Source organism: Labeo rohita, chromosome 5 (assembly GCF_022985175.1).
Source record: "Labeo rohita strain BAU-BD-2019 chromosome 5, IGBB_LRoh.1.0, whole genome shotgun sequence".
Lineage (NCBI taxonomy): Eukaryota > Metazoa > Chordata > Actinopteri > Cypriniformes > Cyprinidae > Labeo > Labeo rohita.
Genome location: NC_066873.1, coordinates 28,823,476 through 28,848,395, shown reverse-complemented (window position 1 = coordinate 28,848,395; position 24,920 = coordinate 28,823,476). Strand labels below are relative to the sequence as shown.

The 24,920-nt window shown below is 38.2% G+C and overlaps 1 protein-coding gene across 6 annotated transcripts in view; it reads right to left on the bottom strand.

The window, feature by feature from the left end:
• Positions 1-24,603, bottom strand: part of grin1b (glutamate receptor, ionotropic, N-methyl D-aspartate 1b) — a 31,581-nt gene extending 6,978 nt beyond the window's left edge. Inside the window, exons 1-19 of one of the 6 annotated variants that reach the window (XM_051109070.1) lie at positions 23,829-24,548; positions 19,511-19,645; positions 18,849-19,025; positions 17,094-17,156; positions 16,249-16,346; positions 13,359-13,480; positions 12,472-12,646; positions 11,809-11,953; positions 10,716-10,802; positions 10,480-10,615; positions 10,271-10,398; positions 9,905-10,069; positions 9,142-9,260; positions 7,935-8,047; positions 7,650-7,798; positions 6,920-7,077; positions 5,020-5,181; positions 4,737-4,846; positions 4,324-4,469 (exon numbers count right to left, since the gene is read on the bottom strand). In XM_051109070.1, coding sequence (XP_050965027.1) covers positions 4,324-4,469; positions 4,737-4,846; positions 5,020-5,181; positions 6,920-7,077; positions 7,650-7,798; positions 7,935-8,047; positions 9,142-9,260; positions 9,905-10,069; positions 10,271-10,398; positions 10,480-10,615; positions 10,716-10,802; positions 11,809-11,953; positions 12,472-12,646; positions 13,359-13,480; positions 16,249-16,346; positions 17,094-17,156; positions 18,849-19,025; positions 19,511-19,645; positions 23,829-24,077 — 2,637 coding nt within the window. In that variant the 5' untranslated portion in view covers positions 24,078-24,548. Of the gene's footprint in view, positions 1-4,323; positions 4,470-4,736; positions 4,847-5,019; positions 5,182-6,919; positions 7,078-7,649; positions 7,799-7,934; positions 8,048-9,141; positions 9,261-9,904; positions 10,070-10,270; positions 10,616-10,715; positions 10,803-11,808; positions 11,954-12,471; positions 12,647-13,358; positions 13,481-16,248; positions 16,347-17,093; positions 17,157-18,848; positions 19,026-19,510; positions 19,646-23,828 lie in introns of all 6 variants that reach the window. The other 5 variants (XM_051109073.1, XM_051109069.1, XM_051109071.1 and 2 more) reach the window with 5 other exon arrangements.
• Between the last annotated feature and the right edge of the window lie 317 nt (positions 24,604-24,920).

Genomic DNA, 24,920 nt, shown 5'->3' with positions numbered 1-24,920 from the left:
GCCTGGTGCGAACTCGAGTTCGATTGCTCCCCCTGCCCCCACTGGACTGCGTTCATATTATTTTATTTGGGTCCGATTTGCGATTCGTTTGCGTCATCAAGCCAGCAGCTGTTTTCCCCGTTGCTTAGTACAACCTAGTTATCGGTATCTGTAAAATCCAATATCGGTCGACCTCTACTCTTAAAGTATGCTGAAAGCAAATGTATATGAGAGATACAGATCTCTGCTTACATGTGTCAGTCACACTCATCAGGAAAGTGAGTGAGACATACACAAATACACATTTTTATCAAATAATACGTCATTATTAGCAGTACACAGCCGAGACTGACAGAAGAAATTGTTGAATAAAGACGTTATTTTTGTTCTCTTTGTGCACAAAAAGTATTCTTGTAGCTTCATACAATTATGGTCGAACCACTGATGTCACATGGACTATTTTATTAATGTCCTTACTACCTTTCTGGGCCTTGAATGTGGTAGTTGCGTTGCTGTGTATGTAGGGTCAGAAAGATCTCAGATTTAATGAAAAATATCTTTATTTGTGTTCCGAAGATGAACGTAAGTCTTGCAGGTTTGGAACGACATGAGGCTGAGCAATTAATGACAGAATTTTCATTTTTTTTTCCCCTTTAAATACATTTTTTAAGGTAAAAAATATTTTTGAATGATTTAATATCATATTTTTTGGAGAGTAACACCACATGACATTTTAAAACCTAAACTTGCCTTGTCATAAAAAGGTCAAATTATATGATATTTAAGAGACTTACTGATCATGAAACACAGTTCCTGTTTTTTCTGCATGATGGTTGGAACACATGACTTCGATTTTGTGGACATATTTTTGAAGCAAAAATTCTATATGAATAATAATAAACAATTATGCAAAATTATTTAAGCACCTCTCTCCAAAAATGAACTTTAATCCAAAGTCCAAAGCCAACCAAAATGCTTCTGTAAAGTAAAGTGCATTAAACAATTTTTTGTAAGATAATTAAAATTCTTTTATCATTTATGAATCATTATTCACTGTCTGGCTCTTTTAAACAACATTGCAAAAGAAACAACACCCAAAAAATGCCCACAATAAGATTCTCATCTGTTTTCACATAATGCATTCTGGGTTCTGTAGAAAGGGTGACCGTACGAGCTCCTTTAACCGCCAGTGCTTTCATCCATTGCATTTCAAAGCCCTGTGATGAGGTAGTGCCTCTGGAGTGGGCAGCTAGCCCACATCACATGGGCTCCTGATCTGCTCCTGGCTTGCTCTGGTTTGAAATGCAAATGCATCCAGGGCAGATCTGTCTGTTCATGCATTCGGGAAGCAGTTGTGTGTACGGCTTTTGCATACGTTGCATGTGCACCTGGAATAAGCGTGCCTGCTTTTGTGTGGAATAATTGATTTTAGCTTTCAGGGTGAAATTATTCATCTGCGCAGTTGGTCACCATTAGAGCTGGTTAAACATCCATATTTGCCCGTTCTGATGGGAATTGCATGGAGGCTCATTTGCAATTAAATCACATAAGTATATTTTTTCTTTTACTCAAGAAACAGTGGGAGGAAAATCCATCAAAAAGACCTCGTCCTGTGGTCAAATATTGTTTTTTTGTTCATTTCAAATTATGAGCCTTCAACAATGCCAGACCTCTGACTTGAAGTGGGCGGCACGTGTGGGTGTAGTATTCATGCAGCATTGTCTTGTGATTCAAGTAGGCGGTAAAGCCCAAAGGTTAAAACATTTAACTCTCTATAACATGACTCTCTGATGTGTGAAGTCAATCACATAGCTGTCGACTTTAAACACTTGATCCATTAGTTAGATTTAGTTGGGTTTTTTTGGCTTGTGGTGAAATATGTGCCTGCTAATAATGAGTCTAAAGTAACAAGGCCACGTTCGATGACTTGCTTCCCATTAGGAAAAATAATCTCGCTTCAACAACGCACTAACTTTCACAGCAGCTCAGAGCTGTAGTCATGTGTTGTGCAAGCCAGCCAGCTTTCAAGTCTCGAACGGGCAGACCTTGTTACTTTCCGCCAACATCCGGGCTTCGTGTTGGCCTGTGACCCATTGTGTACGGATACAGCTGGAGGCCAGCAGTGGACAGACACTGATCTGTATAGGGCGTGAGGGCGCTTTGATCCCCGCTAGAGCCCAGCAGGGACATTCAGTCGGCCTGCTCAGCATGCATCTTCCTGACTCCACAGCAGCATCACAGGCTCCTTTAGTGTGTGTATGTGTGTGTGTTTGTCAAGCTGTTCAATAAAAGCAATGCCACTGGCAGTAGTGAGGCTGCAGGAGCTGCTTTATCATGCTGCGCAGTTCGATTAGATGGTAAGAGACATGTCTTAGCATGGATCTGCGGAGAACCACTCTTTTTTTGGAAATATTTTGGACACTTGTGTGCTGTTGCATGGCCAAATGTCCAAATTTTTGCATAGGCCTGTTATCTTTTTTTACCTTGAGACATGTACTACTGTGAGGTTATATTCATTTAACAGATATTCACAATCACACTGTATTATAAACACAACATAACTGTGAATTATATTTTGCTTTCTTTGAGTATTAATGCTTTGATCTACCTGATCTCACGGCGAAAACGAACCTGTGGGAACTTTTTCGCAAGATGTGAAATATGTACCAATAACTACATATCACTGCAGTTTCCAACAGAAATTAACACTAGAGGCGGTTTTCGTACACAGTTATGATTACAGCTCCATATGTTACACTTTCCGAACATAACAAACTTGGTTTGGTAGCTCAGCCGGCACGGAATTTCGGAACTTCGGAGGCGGAATCCTTGGGTACGAATCCCATGAAAAACAAAACTCGTGATGAAAGAGCTGAAAGATGAGAGATCAAAAAACAAGCTAAAATGGCTTGAAATTGCATTTTTACATCACATTCACTTTTGTTCATACTATCAGGTAGGTTTAGGTATAGTGCAGAGGGTATGTCATTTTAAAACGTCACAGAGCATTATAGTTATAAAACCACTTAACGGACATTTCGAGGCAGAACTGCGGTGACACATACAAAACCAACGTCACATAAAACATAACATATTTATGTTAATCTGTTCTAGGGGAGAAAATAAGATATATGAATTTTAGCGCCACTCAGTGGACATTTCACATTGAATATGTCACGAATGTATTTCGCATCTTGCGAAAAAGTTCCAACATGTGCGTTTTCGTCATGAGATCAGGTTGGCTTTTTTAGTATGATCTAAAGCAGGATTTTTTGATGCCAAAGACCAATTTATACTATGTGAGAAAATTATTATGCATGATGTTTTAGAGACAACATGTTGTTTCCTATAATAAATTATTGCCTTTTATATTGTCCTTGTACTACAGCCAAAGCAAATTACAAAAAAAAGTTGGTTTCTTAATAATATCAGACATAATATTTGTTACTATTAAATATTAATACACATTACTTTTCAAAAGTTTGTGCTAGTAAGACTGTTTAAAGACATTAATACTTTCATTCACCAAAGATCCATTAAACCGATCAAAAGTGTAAAAAGGAAAAAAGCTACCATAATTCTACTTTAAATAAATGCTGTTCTTTAGAATGTTTTTTTAATTAATCAAAGGGTCCTGAAAGAAAGTGTCACAGTTTCCACAAAAAATATTAAACGGCACTTAGTACTTAATATAACTGTTTGATTAATTGATTTCTGAAGGATCATGTGACACTGAAGACTGGAGTAATGGCCGCTGAAATTTCAGCTTTGCTATCACAGCAATAAATTACATTTTCAAATAGAAAACAGTCGTTTTAAATTGTAATAATATTTCACAGTATAATTGTTTTAAGTTCTGCCTTGGTAAGCATATAAGAGACTTATGAAAAGTAGTGTATAACATTTTTCCAAACTGTATAAATCTTTTAATCTTTTCACAATTGGTTTTGTAGGCATGATCATATTTGGGGGTCCTTGGCATCAGAAAATAAAAAAATCATTACATTTAATTAAAAAGCTCATTGTAATCTTTTTACCCCTTATCCTTTCTACGACAGAAATTCATTAAAAGTGTTCAGCATGCATTATTATATTGACAACCTCTTTAGTTCACTGCGCCATTCGCTGCTCAGTTTGACTTCCTAATTTTGGCTGTTCGTTTTGAGTTTGCTTCTTTGGTGATGTGTTAATTTGTGCCTCATCACGACCTTTAAGTCGCATAATGAACGCGTGACAGACATGCGACTGGAAGACTTCTTTGTTCTGTGGCAGAAACCACTGTGCTGTTTTTTGGCTGTAATGTTTTCCAATAAGAGTTTTAGGGGGGATGGGAGACAACTATACCTGTAAGTTCTTCCTCCATACGTTAACTGCTGCAAAAGCCAGCTGCATCTGCTTCCTGCGCGCATCCTTATGTCGTTTATACGCAATCTCAATAAAGATGAGGAAGATCCCGGCAACGATGCCACCAGCCACCAACATAAACACGCCTGTGTGATAAAAAATACATTTGATCATGCCAGACAGTCTTCAAAGTGACTAAGAGGGCAACAGACAGACTATTAATAAGGCCTGTTTACACTGACAGAGATTCATTTTCAATTTTGGCGACAGGCTTCAGTGATATGACAGTTGGTGAAAACTGGTTATAATTTAATGCAAATGAGCAGAGACATGATAGCTGGATGCTACAGTCAAGTAGAGCTGGTTGCAGCTCTTTAGAAAGCAAAAGGGATCCTGTGAGAGGCAGATCATACCTGCCATGTTCTCGAAAGTGAGCGTGGCTGGTGCATTGCTTCTGGAGTCGCACTCCTGATAACGGACCCAGGTTTTATCCAAGTCCTCCATGAAGCCATTCTCATGGAAACTGTTAGTTCAGAGACCCAATACATCAGTCAAACAATCCGTTATTCCAGAAATAGAAACAGTTGACAGATTGCAGCAAGCCTAGGGATTAGCTGAAAGGAACAGAAAAAAAAAGAGAAAAACAAACAAAAGTACAGCTGCGCATTGTGTATGATTAGTCCTGACCGAGAGTACCTGAGGATGGCCAGTGAGACATTTTGCTTCCATGGGCTGTCTTTACGCATGCCGATACCGAATCCAGAGCGGAAGAACAGCTCTCCTGTGGTGACCAGGTCACATTTCTGCGAGGCCTCAAACTCCAACACTGCTGAATCCCATATAAATGCGTGGAGTTTGCTACGGGTAGAAAAAAGTATACATGAAAATATCTACTGCAAATATGTCTTGATTAGTGAAACTGCATTTTTGCAGTTTAAAATTCTTTTTCTTTCCCTATTTGCAATACCAATCATACACTCAAAAAAAAAATGCGGGTTAAAAACAACCCACTGCTGGGTGAAATATGTACAGTAAATATTTAACCCAATCTTCTAGGTAGTTTAACTCAACTAATGCTTAAAAAGGACTGCACTGCTTAAAATTAAAGGAGAAGTCCACTTTCAGAACAACAGTTTACAAATAATGTACTCACCTCCTTGTCATCCAAGATGCTCATGTCTTTCTTTCTTCAGCCGTAAAAAAAATTGTGTTTTTTGAGGAAAACATTTCAGGATTTTTCTCCATATAATGGACTGATATGGTGCCCCGATTTTGAACTTCCAAAATGTAGTTTAAATGAGGCTTCAAACAATCCTAAATGTGGTTGTAAACAATCCCAGCCAAGGAACCGCTGGGTCAAAACAAACCCTGGGTTTCTCCATATTTCACCCAGCACTGGATTGTATTTAACCCAGCATGTTTTAGAGTGTAGATTTGTAAGTATGTCTAATTCAATATGTCCGCATCATTTGGTACAGTAAAAACAGTAATACTATAAAATATTATTATGATTTTAAATAATATATATATATATATATATATAAATATATATATATTTTTTTTAATTAAAGCTGAATTGTCAGCAGCCGTTTCTTCATTTGGTCCTCAAAAACATTTGTTATTATTAATATTAATGTTGTAGACAGTTGTGTTGCTTAATATTTTTGTTGAAACCACAAACCTACTTTTTTTTTTGTAACAATGTAAAGTTCTTTACCGCCACTTTTGATCAATTTACTAAACATGAATTTTAAAATGTCCAAGTATTTCAGTATTTTGTCCTCCTTTTGCTTTAATGATAGCAGCACACAAGCTGCATTTACTCCACAAGTTTGTGTGAAACCGGATGATTCATTTGATGCAGCAGGATTTGAGAACGATCCAAAGAACATCTTGTGCTTCAAGTGGAAGCAAGAAGATCTGTCTGTACAAAGAGTCACATAATAGATGCCACAAACTTCATTATGACCTAGAAATAATTCAGAATCTTGCGTATTTATTCCTTATTTCATGTCACAATATTTCTTTGTTCTAAATTTTTTAAAATCCCAAACTTTGTTTATTTTTGTTTAAATGAGATCAAATTAAATCCCAGGTGTCTCAGACATCTGGATTTAAAAAAAAAAAACAAATACTTTCACCTCGCATCTTCTAAATGGAAATAAGCGGAACTAATTCCTGGAGATTATAGAACTCCAGATGTTAAAAATCAGCAGGGAAAATGTATTAAACACACTGGCAGTCAGCCATCTGCTCCCGTCTTAGCCTTGTAGTGAATGTCCTTTTTTAAAACACAACTCCCTACCCTGCTTTGTATTCAGCATCAATACTGTACTGAATCACTCTAACAGGGGTTTAGCCTCTCTCTGCTCTTCGCACACTCACTGAGGGGAGCGGAGTATGTGTCACCCTTTATACTAACTGGTAATTTAGCTTTCTCCTGCCCAATTCCTGGCAACGATATTTATGCCCAGCCCCTAAGAGAGTGTTTGAATCTTGTGCTTTTTAAGATTTAAAACAACAGCTTCCAATAAACCTGTTGGGACACAACAAACAAAAATGGTTGTAAAAGCGGTGGAAACTCTTGTTGACTGACTTGTCTCGCACGGCCTGGATGGCTTCAGCGGCGCTCTCGTAGTTGTGCTTTTCCATGTGGCGGTACATGGTGCTTAGCTCAACTTGGCGCCGGAAGTAAATGTCCACAGAGCTCTGCTTCACTGTGGCGTAGATGAACTTGTCTGATGGGTTTCGCAGCTAGAAAACAAGGTTACAGTGGGACGGTCTGGGAACTGTGATAAATGCCACGCGAGATACATTTATGCAAAACATGCTGAATAATTAAAGTAAACTGGTGTTTGGTGTCTGCAAATCAAAAATATGGACTTTTTTGTTTCTGCATTTACATTAACTATTTCTGAGAGGTAAATGGCTGTGGGAATAGAGGCAAACCAAGGTAAGCGTGACCTAAAAATGTTCATACTTCTGTGCACCTACAACTCTAAGTATAACACAATTGTAAATTTATCAATGAAAATCTCATTTTAGATTAGAAAATATCATTAAATATTTTTTTTTTCAAATGTTTAAGTCCTTTGTAAATTTTCAGCCCACATGACAGAACTGACATAGGTTGTTATGATGAAACAAGGCATATAAAAATAACCTTTACGAACAAATGACCCGTAATTACGTGTTCTCGTCGTGCTTAATTATATGTGGTGTTTTTTATAGAGTGTGAAATGTGAAATCTCAGTGCACGGTAATTTAGAGTCTTATTTGATATTCTGTTGTATAACATGCAAAGCTGCTTCATATTTAGTGCTCACCCTAGGGTCGTTGATGCCGGTAATGCGCTCCTCAGGCCGATCCAGCACTAGGAAGGCTGCCAAATTGGCAGTATAGGATGCAACTATAATCATAGCAAAACCAGCCCACACCATACCTAAAATCCTTGCTGAAAAGCTCCGAGGGGCACCTGTGAACATAAGCGGAGAGGTGAGAGCGATAAAGAAAATGATGATTTACTGCAAAATCAATCAAACATGGAGTCAGCAATATTTCCACCTCACGGCACCAATAGACTGAATAATAATCTTAATGCTGATGTGTACCTTCTCCAATGCCGGAGTTCAGAAGTACACCCCAGGAGAACCACATAGCAGAGGATAAGGTGAGGGCATCTTCTTCTTCCTCTTCACTATTTACTTTAAACCTTCCAAACGGGCTGCACAGCAAAGTGCATATCAGTCAGAGACAGCTGCTTTTAAACTGCATCCAGAAAATGTTGTAAATCTTCAGCCAAACTTCTGAGATCTTCTGCAAACTTTCGTAATATCATGCTACATTCTTTGTGCATTCTCAAGCTACAATATTCTCAAGATAAAATATCTGTGTTCAGCCATTCCTACATCTATCAAAAAATGAGTTTTAAAGTGATAGTTCACCTGAAAATGAAAATCCTGTCACCTTCATGCCATTTTCTTCATAATTTTCTTTTTTTTTACATTTTGTATAGACAAAACATTTCCAAAATTATGGAAGCCCATTTCCGCCACTGAATAAATTTCTTTAAGAAGGTAATTGGAACTTTTTATCTCACAATTCTGACTTTTTTTTTTTTTAATTGTGAGAAATGAAGTCAGAATTACGTGAAATATACTCACAAATTCTGACTTTTATTCTCAGAATTGTGTGATATAAGCTTGCAACTGCAAGTTATAAAGTCAGAATTGCGAGACATAAACTTGCCATTCTGATAAATAAAGTTGCAATTCTGACTTTATTTTTTATTTTTCAGTTTTTTCCTCAGTATATAATAGATATAAACTCACAAATCTGACTTTTTCTTAGAATTGTGAGTTAAGCCAGAATTGTGAGATATAAGCTTACAATTCTGAGAACATATGAGTCTTTATTTCCCATCAAAATTAAACTTTTTAACTCGCAATTGCAAGTTTACATCTCTCAATTCTGAGAAAAGTCAGAGTTGTGAGATTTAAATTTGCAATTGCGAGAAAAAAGTCAGAATTGTAAGTTTTTATCTCACAATTCTAACTTTATTTCTCACAATTGTGAGTTCATATCATGAAATTCTGAAAAAAAGTCAGAATTGTGAGATTTTTTTTAAAAAATCGCAATAAAATAAAATAAAATCACATTTTTTTTGGGCTTCTATACAAAATATCTTCTTTTGTGTTATTAATAACAAAACATACAGCTTTTGAATGACATAAAGGTGAGTTAATGATGACAGAATTAATATTTCTGGTTAAACTATCCCATTAATGTGTCATGCATGTAGCGAATATTGTCCTTTACCTGAAACGGTCTAATAGGTAGAGCATCACCGCCACAACATGGACCGATAGACCCACCAGTAACCACAGAGTGCTCTGAAAAGGCTGCATGAACGAGTCCAGTGTACTGCGTGGTATTTCCTGCAAAACAACACAGCTTTATCCAATCCAACAAACACCACCCACACTGCCACATGCATCGCCATATGGAGCATCAAATGGAGTCTACATCTACACTGGTCAGAGGTGTATTAATAGATTTCACTGTACTCCAGAGTCAATTGGTTTATCACAGCATTTTCTCAGTACAGAGATAAGCCCACTTCAGGGAATTCAATTAAATTAAGAAACTGTAATACTATTTCTGTCCCAGAAAATCATGTTCTCAGAGGATTTCCTCCCAAATTAATTACATTTCAGATACTTTATTTGAAACTTGATGTTGAAAACTGAAATGAAACTGACTCCAGATCTTTCATTTTTTTCCCTCATTGGTCTCGGGGAATAATGCCGTTTCAAAGGGATGATTCATTCAAAATGAAAATTCTCCCATCATTTATTCAACTTCATATTATTGCAAACCTGTATGACTTTTTTTCTTATGTGAAACAGAAAAATTATTTTGAAGAACTATCTTTATTTGCCCATGAAAGTCAGTGGGGTCCTGGACACTGGATACCATTGATTTTCATTGTATGGATGAAAAAAATGTTCAAATTTTGAATGATCTGTCCCTTTAAAGTCTGTACATTCAAATGATGACCTGTAGGTCATTTGAGGCTCACCTTTTTGACAAGTATTGTGAGCCCTTGGTACTTAAATGGTTTCGAGAACTCTATGTACTGGGCTCGTTCATTGTTGATTGTAAGTGGAGCCACGATCATATCTGCCAAGCCACTCAGGAGCTCTCCCATCATGCCATTCCACTCCTTCTTGTTGCTGTTATTTACCTGGTAGCAGGGAGATAACGGTAAGAAATTTGTCATACCTAAATGCACTTTACTTAATGTATATTTCAGCAGATTCTTAACAGCATCTGTGAAGAAAGACCTCTGCCCAGAATGCGCAGACAGGCCTAGTTGCATGACCTTGGAAAAGACATGCAAAGCTTCAGGCAGGTGAAAAATCAATAAAGTTATCATATTACTCACACGCTCCTGAGTGCCAAATTTGCCATCAGCCACTAGATGCACTTCATAGGTGAAGTTCATTGTCTTTGCAAGTTTGATCAAAAGGTCAATGCAGAACCCATAGCAGCACTGAGGCACTATGGGGCGACCTAGAGAGTTACACAAGCCAGTCAGATCTGGAGAGAGCACAACTGTAGTCCAACAAACTGCATATAATACATAATGCCTACCTGGAATGGTCTCATTAGGGCCAGTGCAGATCACTTTTTTGATCAGGACTCCATTTACAGTGTATTCTTCCTTACATGTTCCATCTCGTAGTGTTGGTTTCACATAGACAAAGGGCTCTTGATGAATGGTGACAATCTACCAAAGAAACAAGAAAACTGAATGTCAATGCAATTTTCATTTAAATTTTTTGTTTAGAGAAAAAAATGGATGCATAAAAAGCCTTGCAATAAAGTACCTTTAATCTGGTTGACATCTGGTATCCTTTTGGCTTTTCAGTTTCTCCTCCTGGCCAAATTATCTTCCTCTGAGTGTTCATTACAACCTGGAACAAAATGTATTCCTGTCAATAACTGTCAGTAATTTCCATTACTATACAGTTGAGGTCAAAAGTTTACATACACCTTGTAGAATCTGCAAAATGTTAATTATTTTACCAAAATAAGAGGGATCATACAAAATGCAGTTTCTTTTTTTATTTAGTACTTACCTGAATAAGATATTTCACATAAAAGACGTTTACATATACTCCACAAGAGAAAATAATAGTTGAATTTATAAAAATGACCCTGTTAAAAAGTTTACATACGCTTGATGCTTAATACTGTGTTGTTACCTGAATGATCCACAGCTGTGTTTTTTGTTGTTGTTGTTGTTGTTTAGTGATAGTTGTTCACGAGTCCTGAACAGTTAATCTGCCCACTGTTCTTCAGAAAAATCCTTCAGGTCCCACAAATTCTTTAGTTTTTCAGCATTTCATGTATTTGAACCCTTTTCAACAATGACTGTATGATTTTGAGATCCATCTTTTCACACTGAGAGCAACTGAGGGACTCATATGCAACTATAAGGTTCAAACGTTCACTGATGCTTCAGAAGGAAAAACAATGCTTTAAGAGCATTTTTATAAATTCAACTATTATATTCTCTTGTGGACTATATGTAAACGTCTTCTCATTCAAGTCAGTATTAAATAAAAAATAACATGCATTTTGTATGATCCCTCTTATTTTGGTGAAATAATTCACATTTTGCAGATTCTTCAAGGTGTATGGAAACTTTTGACCTTAACTGTATATTAATTTACATAGGGATATTGTAAAAACAATCATATAATTAAAATGCTAATAGTACACTAATAAATTAAACATTTCCTTAATAAAAAATGCTATAAAAAAACTTGTTTATTGATGGTTCATGACACGTACATACTGTAACCTTACTGTAAAGTGTTACAATAAAATTACAGTTTGCTACTGTCCAAACTGTTAAAATAGCAAATGTGTAGAGCAGAAGGACAGCTCATTAAAAAGACTGAGCCGATTTCATACTTGCGAGCCATTGTAGACGCCCACTTGCACCAGCCGGGTTTTCTGGTAGTTCAGAATGCTGTAGTGGGCGAACCTCCTGTCTCCGTCATCATTAAACTCCACGCGGCCTGTCAGGCCATCTGGATACTTGGATGACATCAGCACTCTAGTACACCAGAGGGAGGTTTTTTAGAAAAGGCACAAAATGCTCATTTAAACACAAAGGAAGACATTGACGATGACTGGAAGTAATGGAAGTTTACCAGAAATTCAGAGATGGGAGATGCAGGTATGTCTTAGGGAAAGACATTACGACTAACTAGGGAAGAGTTTTGGGGTGTCATGTGGGGTGGGATGGCACGTATAATGTGCAGGCACAGACACGGGAGAACAGAAATGACACCTGTAAGGGTCTCAAATTGGGTCTCAAATGCAAATTGGTGCCACCAAATTACACAAGGCCAATGTAATCAACAACTTAACAGGCTTGGTGTGTCTCCTTGCACTCTGTTATTCAAGGCATGGTTTTAGAAGCCAAATGCTAGCGATTTCAATGTTTGTGGTGTGAAAGCTTCCACTCTTGTCAGTGCCAGACCAGTGGTAATGTATGATAATGCATGACAGCAAATGGATGGTTGGTTGGAAAGCTAGCAAATGCTAGCCAGCGCTCATCCCTGGCCTCACCGTTTGAAGAGTGGGCCAGTCTTCCAGATGTTTGTATTGCCAACACAGCCTCGAGGAGGCTCTGTGATATTCTCCTTCTCAAAGAGCTCCTGAATGGACTGGGCCACCACAGCCACGGCATCGTAGATGTGCGCCGACTCGTTCTTGCCATTGATAAGCTGAAGGCCGAGCAAGCCTGCCCAGTTGACAACATTACATGGTGTTGGCCAATGCCTCACAACACGACTGTCACTTCAAGAGCACGTCAAGGCGTACTCGTAATCAAGAAATGCACACATTGCCAGAGAGAGAAACAAACGTGCATTGCATATGAGCGACAAATTGTCTCAAGACAGACAGAAGGACTGTGAAAGTCATGGGGGGTTAGGACGGGGTCAGCACTGAGCAGAATGGCGTGAAGTTGAACACGGATGTGTATATAAAGAAGCCAGGAACAAAGAAATGCGGTTGTCGCTTACCATCGTATCCACACCTCAATGTGGAGGTAGCAAAGCACCACTTATAAATAAACTCATGACAGCCAAACCTTAAAAATGTATGCACATTCAAACCAATATGGATTACCACAACTCTCTATTGCATCATTTGTTGTCTACTGAAAGAAAGGACAAACACTCAAAAATGAAACAAATTAAACATTAGACATAAAGCACAGTACAATGAGTAAAGAATCACTGTGTTTAAAACCTTTAAACATGAAGATGTTTAAACGTTTAAACACGCAAGTACAGCACAGACACTGATTCGTCGGTGGGGATTGCAAATCGTAATCGTATAAAAAGCTTAAAAGGCAAACATGTTCAGTCTGTTAAAAAGCCTGGGAGAGAGAGAGAGACAGAGAGAGAGAGAACGAGCGCATGGAAATTTAGAGGATGAAAAGTACATACCATCTGGGGCTTCACTCAGTGCTTTACCAGACATCTCCCTTTCGCCAACCAGCCACACATAACCAGAGCCTGTCATATTGAGCTGGCGGGCCGCTTTGTAAATGGCCGCGGCTTCGTCTTCACTGTGATTGGATAGAGATTGGTAGTAAGAGACTTGAGTAATTGGAGTAAACACCTCCAATTTTACTGTTACGAGCAAGCCCACATGCAACCTGTGAGTGCAAAAAGACTATCAGCTATTCTACACATATGTTAAATATGTTTGTAGTCACCAGCAGGAGTGTAAATCACATTTTGTCATGTTACTCAGAATGCCTCAGATTTCCCCCCAAGTCTGTCTGCATATTCTGTGTGGGCATGATTATGAGTGACTCATGAAGGACAGAGAAACTGTTTGACATTTTGAGGCAATCTCTTGCTAACAAATTACATGTTTGCTCATTTAAACAGAAAATACCTTATGAAGTGTTTGTACTGAAGCTGGACATCATTTTAGATTCATTTGCTATTATTTTTAATATTTTAAAGGGGTCATCGGATGCCCATTTTCCACAAGTTGATATGATTCTTTAGGGTCTTAATGAAAGGTCTATAACATACTTTGGTAAAATTTCTCAGTGGTACTGTAAAACAACCACCTTTTTACCTTCAGCTCTGCAGACATCGACCTGTTTTGTTGCATGTTACTTTAAATGCAAATGAGCTCTGCTCACCCCGCCCCTCTCTTCTATGGGGTGATGAGCCATGCTCTGAGAAACTGTTTACTTTAGCTGCATTTAGCTGTGAAACTTGCTAACTAGCACGTTATTCGGTAAGGCGATTAAAAAGATTCATAAAAAAAACCTTATATACCCACTTTTGCTGTAAGTAATGCTGGATTACGAATGATTTGCGCGAACATAAATGTGTCTTCGGTGACTCAGATGTCGGGAGTAAATGACGACTACTATGTTCATTATTACATCCAACAACAAAACGCCTCAATTGCTTAGGAGCCATTCTTCTCTACGTCCCTACTCCGGCGTTGAAACAATTGCGGTCGGACTGTTACAGCTCAGTCAGGGCAGGTCTAAGGTAAGACAGCCATGTCAATCAACTGTCATAAGAGTGGCCTTGGTCCGTGTGACGTCACACAGACAAGTAGCTGAGAATGGCCTGATTTGAAAAAAGGGGAAATTATTTTTAGGGATTAAAGGAGAAGTTCACTTCCAGAACAAACATTTACAGATAATTTACTCACCCCCTTGTCATCCAAGATGTTCTTGTCTTTCTTTCCTCAGTCGACAAGAAATTATGTTTCTTGAGGAAAGAAATTCAGGAATTAACTTCATATCATGGACTTCAATGGTGCGCTGATTTTTAACGTCCAAACCGTAGTTGAAATGCAGCTTCAAATAGCTCTAAATAGCTCTAAACCAATCGCCCAACTGCTCCCCGGGTTCCGCAGCAATAGCAGTATGGCCACTGCTCCAGGTGTGTGTTCACGGTGTGTGTGTGTGTTTGATCACTTCTCACTACTGTGTGTGTGCACTTGGATGGGTTAAATGCAGAGCACAAATTCCGAGTATGGGTCACCACACTTGGCCACAAGTCCTTTCCTTTCCTTTCCTTTCCTTTCCTTTCCTTTCCTTTCCTTTCCTTTCCTTTCCTAAATGATCCTAATGGTCTTATCTAGCAATAACGATTTTGAAGTTGGGGAAAAACAACATACCCTAACTGTATTGACTGTATTGAGCACAGTTCACACAGTCTTAGACAAGACGAGCGTTTCAGGGTTAAAAAGTATAAAAATTGTTAATTTGTTTTGAAAATGACCGATCGTTTTGCTAGATAAGACCCTTCTTCCTCAGCTAGGATCATTTAGAGCCATTTGAAGCTGCATTTAAACTACATTTTGGACGTTCAAAATCGGGGCACCATTGAAGTCCATTATATGAAGATAATTCCTGAATTTCTTCCCTCGAGAAACATAATTTATTGTCGACTGAAGAAAAAAAGACATGAACATCCTGGATGACAAGGGGGTGAGTAAATTATCGGTAAATTTTTGTTGTGGAAGTGAACTTCTCCTTTAAATAAAAACCACTGGGTCGATTTTTATCATTATAGGGTGGTTGTGTACACACACTGCCAACACACATTTTTGTTAAAACAACATGTAAAAGTGAATTTTGATGCTTTTAATGTATAAACTTACTGAAATTGTTCACTTTTCAAATACACGCAGTACACTGAGAATGTCTTTTAAATTCTGATTAATTTCTGAATCTAAAACTTTTTTAACCGAACATGATTTTGGATTCTAAATTTAAGTATATTTTTAAAAAAAAAAAATAAAAAATTGTTATTTCCTTAAATTGAAATCTACTGGAAAAGCTCAATTTGGCAACATAAAGATGTCCATTTCGACTTATATAATATTTTATATTATTATATTATATTATATTATTACAGTTTATTTGACAAATGAATTTGTGTGGACCAGGGGCTATATTACAGAAACTTCCTATCTTTATATTTAACTTGATGTGAAAAAGTTTGATTTCCTTACTAACAGATAGGATTCTAAGCTAGAATGTTTTTGTAATACAGCCCCAGGAGAGAACACTTTATTTCCCAGAATGCTCTACCAGAATTTCTTTGACTTGCAATTTAGTAAATCATTCCAATAATAGTCCTATCATTTCAATCCATTTTAATTCAAAATCAGTTTAAATTTCCTCTGAGATGTGACCAATTCGATCGAAATTCCAACTGAATTAATCAGTAGAACAAATATCTTTTCAGAATTCTCCAACCCAAGCTTTGCCAGTCTCTTGGCTGGCAACATGTAATATTCAGTAACATTAGCGATTAGCGGTGATGGGTTAAACAGTGGAGATTAACTCACCTTGCAGACAGAATGATAACTCGGGCCTCTAGCTCTTTGGCTTCCTGGAGCAGAGCCGTCAGATTTGTGTCTTGGCTGAACAGGAGCACTTTCTCTGCCTGGGATTAGGACACAACATTAGTCAAGTAGTTGACTCATCCCCACCATGAACCATGCTCTTTGAGCGCTTGCGTTTTTTTTTTTCCTTTTCTCTTTTTTTCTTTCTTTTTTTTTTTGGAGGGGGGGAGGGGATTTGAAAAAAATGAAGTAAAAAAAAGTTTCTGAGATAATCTGCTGAAATGAAAAAAACTTAAGTAAGCTTGGAGCAGGTAAAAAAGTTCTGCATTTTCACATGCAAACTCAAGGGAATCAAGATTCCAAGGAAAAACGTGCATGTTAGAGGAAGAGGGAGAAGAAGATTGATGCAACCGGAAAGCAAAAAACAGGTGAAGGAAGGTGGTGGTGGTGGTGGCTTCTTTCCCAACCAAAACCAAAAAAAAAAAAACAACAAAAAAGGAAGAAATGCTGCAGAAAGGTGGGAGTAACATCTGGATAGTGCCTGTCCCACACGACCAGATCTCCACGCACTGTGTCAAAAGAATAGACTTGCAATCTTGCTGGCTTCAATACATGCATTCCTTTATACAAAAATAAAAAAGTGAGAGGTGGGGGAGCGAGTTTTTGTATACGCTTTAACAGAAAAAATAACCCATTCTCGATTGAAATCATAAAAAGAATCCAAACAAATAAATAGACGTGCTGGCAGGATAAGGATCTCTGGAATCGGTTTGTTGATTGTTTGACTGCTTTCTAGTGGCTACTTTCAGATAACTTTTGGGCGGCGTGCATTGACCATGCAAATATACCTTGGGTCCTCGCTTGTTGTCAAAGGACAGTTGGTCGAGGTTTTCATAGTTCCTGTTTTTACTCTGATGAATAATGTGCACAGAGAAAATATGCAGACACAGAATATTATAAACAGTTATAAATGGTGCGCAGTAAAGCATTCCAACAAATCTCCACTTTTCTGCTTCAAATTGGGAAACTCTAATCCTGGGGCTTGCAAAAACATCAACAAAGACTACATGGAGCAGACAACCTTATCTATCCTTGCATACGGCCTCAATCTACTCAATTTACTCTGTTATTTCAATGACTTCTCCACCTTTAATTCTTTTCATAATATTTCATTTTAATTTAACCTTTTCACTCGCATTTAATTAAAACACTTGCCCTGAATGTGCTCCACAATTAATAATAAATGCTAATGTCTTCTGAACTCTATTTCGTTATATCGCACTGCTGTTTGTTAATTGTGCAGTACATTCAAGCGCAAGCTAATCCCATCAATCAATTTAAATTTCTTTGTCAATCTAGCGTAAAAGAACATCAGCTACAGTCCACGAAGCGCAGCGAGCTGCTGCCACAAGACATGTCTGTCCAGACATATGGCCTCAAATAAAATGTTTCAAGCACTCTATCAAGATAATGCACATTTTTCAGAGCCACAGAATCTGGATACCTATATTTTTCTGTTTGTCTGTCAAGCATTTGTTGCTTTTGCAGAGCACAAGTAAAATTAAAGAGTAAAACTCTGCTTTTTATGCATTTAATACATATTTGTATTTATGTAACATTTTTTATGATTTATTTGTATTTTCTACTATAAAAATGCAGAATAATATTGAGAGTTAAAAAGCCTGTTTGTCCCCTAAACTCACAGCGTGCTGAGAAAAACTATTGTTTTTCTTGTTTATCATAATGGCTTCAAAATACAGCTTTAATATGCAGCCATCCAACCGTGTGGACAATAGTTTTGTTGCAATATCAGACACAGCCGAAAGACTTTCATGAGCCCTTCTACTGATTCCCAAAACAGTCTGAGAATGTGCATATAAAAACAGCTGGCCTTGGGGCTGCCATTACTGAAAATGACATTGCAACGGCATTGCGGGTGTCCTAAAAATGCAGCGCCATGCTAATGGATTCAGATTTCGAAGAAACGTCTCTTTTTACTGAATTAAATTCATTATTTTGTTCTGATTTAGACACTGCATATGCATCTTTTTTATTATAAGCATACATGAACAAATGCAAAAGTTGATGAGGTTTATTGCTCACATGGTGCGTAACTACCTTTATCTTTGAATTTATTGCGAAATGCTTTCTTACATAATGTTCAATATTGAACAGCACAAAGCTGCACACAGAGAACACTCTAATAAATCAGTCACAGTCTGTTGCTGGGAAGAAATTCTCACAGAAACTCGAAGCAACCAAATCCCCTTGCTGTTGATTTTTTGCACAGCCCCAGGCTAAGTCCCTCATTTTGCTCCTGTTGTGGATAGACAAATAGGAGAATCTGACTATGGTAAAAAAGCAATGTGAGATGAGTAGAAAAGTACAAAGTTTTGCAGATAAACCACTTAAGACGCTGCTGATGCCTCTGGCATAAATAATGTTAGCCAATGGAAAGAAATGTGTTTACACAACAGAAAAAAGGAAACATTTAACATACATAGAGGACCTCTGAGATATTAATTACAGGAACACGCTGACTTACACACACACACGGTCATTTACACGCTGGGACGTGCGAGTCGGCAGCCCACGCATCTCACCTTCGTCTCCCTTTCTTCCAGCAGGGTTTCCAGTCTTTTCTGTGCCGCTCTGCCCTCGTGGTCATCGCTCACGATCAGGATGATGTGATTCCACTGGAACTCACGCATCATGTCAAACCACACTTGGGCTTGGTGGGAATAGGGTGGCACCGTGCGCAGGAAGGAGAGGTGGATGCTCTAGATGGACAGTTGGGGGAGGAAGAACTAGTGAATCTCAAAGGCCCGAGGCAATTTCAGTTCATTAGGATTTAATCACTTTAACTGTAATTAATTTACAGACGGGTCCAAACATCACTTCTTAGCGTGCCAAGATGCCATAAGTGAAGTATAAGTGAACCTAAAAGAGTCAATCGATCATAATGCTATATGCAGTATTTATGAGAGTTTTTAATTAAAGGTCTAAAAAATGACCACACTAGAACTGAAGACGAGTAAACATTTATCACATTATTCTGCTCTGGAGGAGGAATAGAAAATCATCATGGAGTGGACGCTATATACTGGAGAAAAGGTTTTCACACTTTCACAAAACTCCAAGCAAACCATATTTACAAAGGTGAATGAAGAACAGGGCAGATGACATCTGCAGTGAAATGCAAGTCGAATTTCTGTCTGAAATATACTGAGTCATAAGCCAGCTGTACTTAGTCACCCACACTTACCTTATCCGAGTAGATGGACATGCGGGTGGTGAGGCCCACTACAGGGATACGGTAAAAGCCAGCTGTGTAGGACACCGGGGTGGGAGTCAGATGGTCGTTGGACTGGGGTGGGTGGCTGACCAAGATCGCATACACCTGAAGACATGAAGATCATAGTGAGGACAGGAATCTACAAACCTACTTGACCTACTAAAATCTGTAATAGAAAAATATTGATAACCATAAGACCATATCAGTCCAACTGAACAAAAAACACTAAGCTAACAAAGAACACCATGAACATTAATTAACAACATGAAATGTAATTTAATCACATTATTACATGACTTATTAGCTTCTGATTGGTCAATTGCGGCGTCTGCGGTGCAAATTCAAAGGGTCCCTATGTGTTTACTGCTAAGCTCACTGAACAGGTCATATCTGCCAAAATTCGTTTGCTGAAATACGTTAATTTGGAATACACTGCAACGTCACCAAGAACACTCATTCGTGATGAAAGGTTGGTAAATTTCCTTCTTTGCTTTTGTGAAGTGATGTATCCATGTACTCTTCTTAACTATACAGTGTGTAGGGCCTGAACTAAACATAGATGCTTCTGCGTTTAGAAATCTCACTTAATATGGAGTGAAGTGTAGTCCACTTCGCAATGCACTAGGGAAAGGCTAGGAGACAACTCTGGCTACTGGGCATGTGCACATCAATCTAACGTTTTTTGTTTGTTTGTTTGTTTGTTTTTACACTGTACAACAATAATACTGTTTTTGTATTATAGTAAGGGCTAAGTTTATGGTTGGGGTAGGTGTAGACGTTAATAAAACACAATCTAATAGGTAGAACAATTAATTTCATTGTTAGTTTCCGGTCGGAGCTGTATCCCTTCTAGCACTATCGGGCAATATTTTTTGATGATATGGACGCAGTCTTTAATATCACGCGCTCATATGCATCTTGCGCCATCTTGCGCCATACGTTTCACGTATTGATTGTAGTGAAAATTATCTCAGAGGAAATCAAATCAGACACTATTCATCTTGTTCGTAGGCCGACTGTTTTGCACAATAATGACTGATTGCAGAACAGCAGAACCATACGTCACAGCAGTCACACGGCAGCAACGCTGCGGCAGCAGGCTCAGACGGTAGTGGGCGGAGTCTCCGTCGCAGATCGGAAAAGGGTGAAAATAGCAATAAGTGATCAACTTATATTTTTTCTTGTCCTTTTCTTATTTTTAATGTTGTTATTGTTATTTGAAGAAAAAATAAAAATAATTATGAACACCAGAATTTGCTCTACTTATCTTTTAATGTTGTTATTGTTATTTGAAGAAAAAATAAAAATAATTATGAACACCAGAATTTGCTCTACTTATCTTTGTGGAGCGTTTCAAAGTTAAAGCTGTTAATGTTAAGTCCGTATTATGTATATGAGTGCTCGCGCCTGTTTATATATACACATATATACATACACGAAATTACTATTAACCGTAAGATACAGTTACACTATTAACTGTAATATACTGTATGTATGTATGTACATGCATACATACACACACACACACACACACACACATATCGTATCTTACAGTTAATAGTGTAACTGTATCTTACGGTTAATAGTAATTTCGTGTATCTATATATGTGTATATATAAACAGGCGCGAGCACTCATATACATAATACGGACTTAACATTAACAGCTTTAACTTTGAAACGCTCCACAAAGATAAGTAGAGCAAATTCTGGTGTTCATAATTATTTTTATTTTTTCTTCAAATAACAATAACAACATTAAAAATAAGAAAAGGACAAGAAAAAATATAAGTTGATCACTTATTGCTATTTTCACCCTTTTCCGATCTGCGACGGAGACTCCGCCCACTACCGTCTGAGCCTGCTGCCGCAGCGTTGCTGCCGTGTGACTGCTGTGACGTATGGTTCTGCTGTTCTGCAATCGGCCCTATCTCCTGTTTTGTGGATTCTCCTGTATAATTGATTGTTTGTTTTGCAGAAGTTTGCATGTGACGTCACCGTCAGCTGGAGTGGCTGCGGCTCCGCCCACTGAGTGGCCAAAAAATCAGTGGCAGCATTGGTTTCAACGCGAATGCTGCGACAGAACACACAAAACACCTCTAAAACCAGATCGAGCCTTTCGATTGACTGTACAAAGAGATTTGACAAGAAATCTGAGGTATATTTTTACAGACTGCTGAAAGCTGCCGAAAAGATATGCAAATTAATCGCTGCAATTCAAAGAAACAAATGGTCTCCAGGCAGCGAAACACGGATTTGTAGTTATCATTTCATGTTAATGTGTTGAATTGTGCAGCAAAATAATATCCTATTGTATTGTAGTAAGTCGTATTGACAAGCCATAAGCTAAATATGTACCATCTGCATAACTGGATGTTTTTGAATAAACACTGACAAAAACTATATACGTTTTTCAGCTGGACGATATGACGACATCGTGACGATATCCCGCGTGTCCCGGCGGGAAAGTGAAGTCAATGAAGCGACCCCAATAACGTTATATTTAGCCCCTGGAATACAAACTGTACCAGGGGAACCCAGACAACGCCCCTAAACGCTCCTTCTCCTAGTTTTGGTCTAGTTTTGAGTAGCAACTGGGCGGGTCATGTTGTGAAAACCTGGCAACCAAGACCGGAAGCTAGACCCATCAAATTTACAAACGGCTGTGGAATATGGTGGAATACAGGTACAATTACAATTACAAGAAATTTAAAATGAATATTTCTTGACACGTATTTACTTATTTGATGTGTGTAGCCATAGGTACAGTCAGTGAGTTTAATTGTCCAGCTGACTAGATTATCACTATCAATAATGTTGATAGCAAAAATGGTAAGAAACAAACATTTAAATCTTTTACAAAAACATTTTACAATAATCTCACAGTATGTCCTGTTCTGTTAAACACATATACATTGTTTTGCTTTATAATTTATATGTTAAGGTAACTTGCAGTTAACGTCATGTTTTTACTGTAGCATGTTTCTTTTCCATTGAAATAACCAACATTTTCCCAATGTTGAGGGTTATACACAACACAGAACAGTTTTAGTTTGTAACCTATATGTGTTACTGACGCATCTGTAAAATGTAAAGCAATTCTTTAACCTTGCTGGAGGAGCCAACTGACAGTGAAATGTCAAAGTGTTGATCCAACATCAGCAGTTTGCTTGTTGGTTGTCATGAACAGCATGTGCACGTTTGAATCTGCGCGTGCGAGCGTCTGTTAGACGGGTGTGACTTGGATGGTAATCCGTGTTACAGCGTTGAAGTCCATAATCTGTGCCTCCACAGCCGTGTAATAATTTGCTAGAGCTTTCCTCGCATAACAAAGCAGCTGTTATCTACGACGCTGGCGCCATGTTGGCCTCGTTTTACGTTTTTCATTAAAATAGAGGCGGTGGGCCAGCTGTGATGCCATGGCGCCTCGTAGAGGGGTCAGTGATGTTACCTTAAACGTTTTACTTGTGCTTGAATTTATATTTATATGACTCCACATGAATCACAGGTTGTCAGATATCCCATGTACTTTGCATTATTTCTGACTCAGTTCTTGGAATCTCTGAGCACAGCCTTACAAACCTTCCCATCACAACAATGTTCTCACTCATCGGTAAGGTCAAAATGGACCCGGATCCTGTTGAATGTTTTCTTATGTGCAACATACTCTAAAGTCGAGATTCACAACAGCATTTGCCTTTGCAGAATACAAAGTTACTAAATAAAGGCTGAAAATGCCTTTCCGTGAATGAATGCACGTTTATGATTCTGGAAAATATGTATTCGCGTCTTCCCGACACACTTCGTACGAACAACAACTATATAAAAATGTAAATATATAAATAAATATATCAATTAATTAATTAAAGTGAAAGCTTGATTTAAGTAATCTGATAACATATGTTTAATGTTAACTACTTTAAAATACTGCTATATAAAATTTTAATTCACAAGATCATCTGAAACGGTAAACTAATATGATAGATAGATAGATAGATAGATTCTGAGACTTGGTGACTTTGCACTTCCAAATAAGTCAACAGAATTGGTAGCGTTTTTAAATATTAGGCTACTAATATAATAAAATATAACATAGTCATTATTAAGATAGATAAACAGATCTAAATATATAATATATTACTGTTTTTTTTAATGTTTCTTAAAAATCAAACGTTAAATTCAGCACGGTGTGACATCGCACTTTTATGTATCTCTTTTATTTTTTATGATTTTATTTTCAAAATGCGTTTTCTGAGTATTCGTATGAGTTGACTGGTTTGCGAGTGTTACCTGGTTAGAGATGAGATCCTCACATACGGAGAGTGCCATCTGGATGGCGTTTGGCTTATGGGTGACTGAAATCGCGTTCATCTTGAACTTATCTTTGCCGTATATGTTGTTAGCTTGGGTGACAGCGTCTTTGAACACTTGTTCGTATCTCTTCTGGCTCAGGACAGCCCCGATGTTCACAGTCTTGGGTTCGCATCCGCCTCTCGCACAGGAGCACGAGATGAGAAAGGCGAACAGAACCAAACGCATTTTGCCCTGGATGGCAGTGGAGTCAAGCTGAGTGCCCCGTGGAGGATGCGTGTCGATGTCCGTTGATTAGACAGATATCCGCTCTCACTGCGTCCTCTCCAGCAGCACTGGAATGCGATCACCTCAGTCTACCCCGCGGAGGAATGGGCTTCACTTACGAAGCCCGTTCATATTCAAGAAGCGTGTCAACACGCCTTCGTAGAAAATGATGCTCGCTCCTGTTGATAGTCGCCTCACATATGCTCTCTTTCTGTCGGGAGAAGGTGGAAAATCAGTTTTGCAGGAATGTTGTAGTCATCTGCGTTCACTTCTCCCGCTCTTGCAGTGAATGAATCGTAGTCAAGGTTTTGTCAAGGGTGACCTGATGCTCTGTGAGAGACGCTGTCCTTGGTGCTGAGAACTGTGCCCGCGCACTGATGCGCGCGCACTCTCAGATTACGCCTGATATCACGGAGCTGTCACGGTCGAATAGACTTCAAAACATTTGCGTTTATGCGTGGAAAATCTCAGGTCATCACAGTACCGTGTGATTGAACTAATTGGACGGATTTTCTAACGTTAACGTGTAAGTCACACGAAACCAGAAAGATGTGCGTATTAGTTTTATGTGAAATGTTGTACAAATGGTGTGTAAAATAGATCGAAAGACGATGGTTTCTTCATAACATGTATTTTTGTTCATCACTTGTCCAGAATTTTCTCAAAAGGAGGCAACTGGTATTTAAAATACACAAACAAACTGCTTTATTGAGTCATGTATGCGTTCACATTAATCTTTCGATGACATTTAGTTGTTAGTTTCCTGGAATATGACACATTGCAAGTTAATGTAGCCCTGCTTGC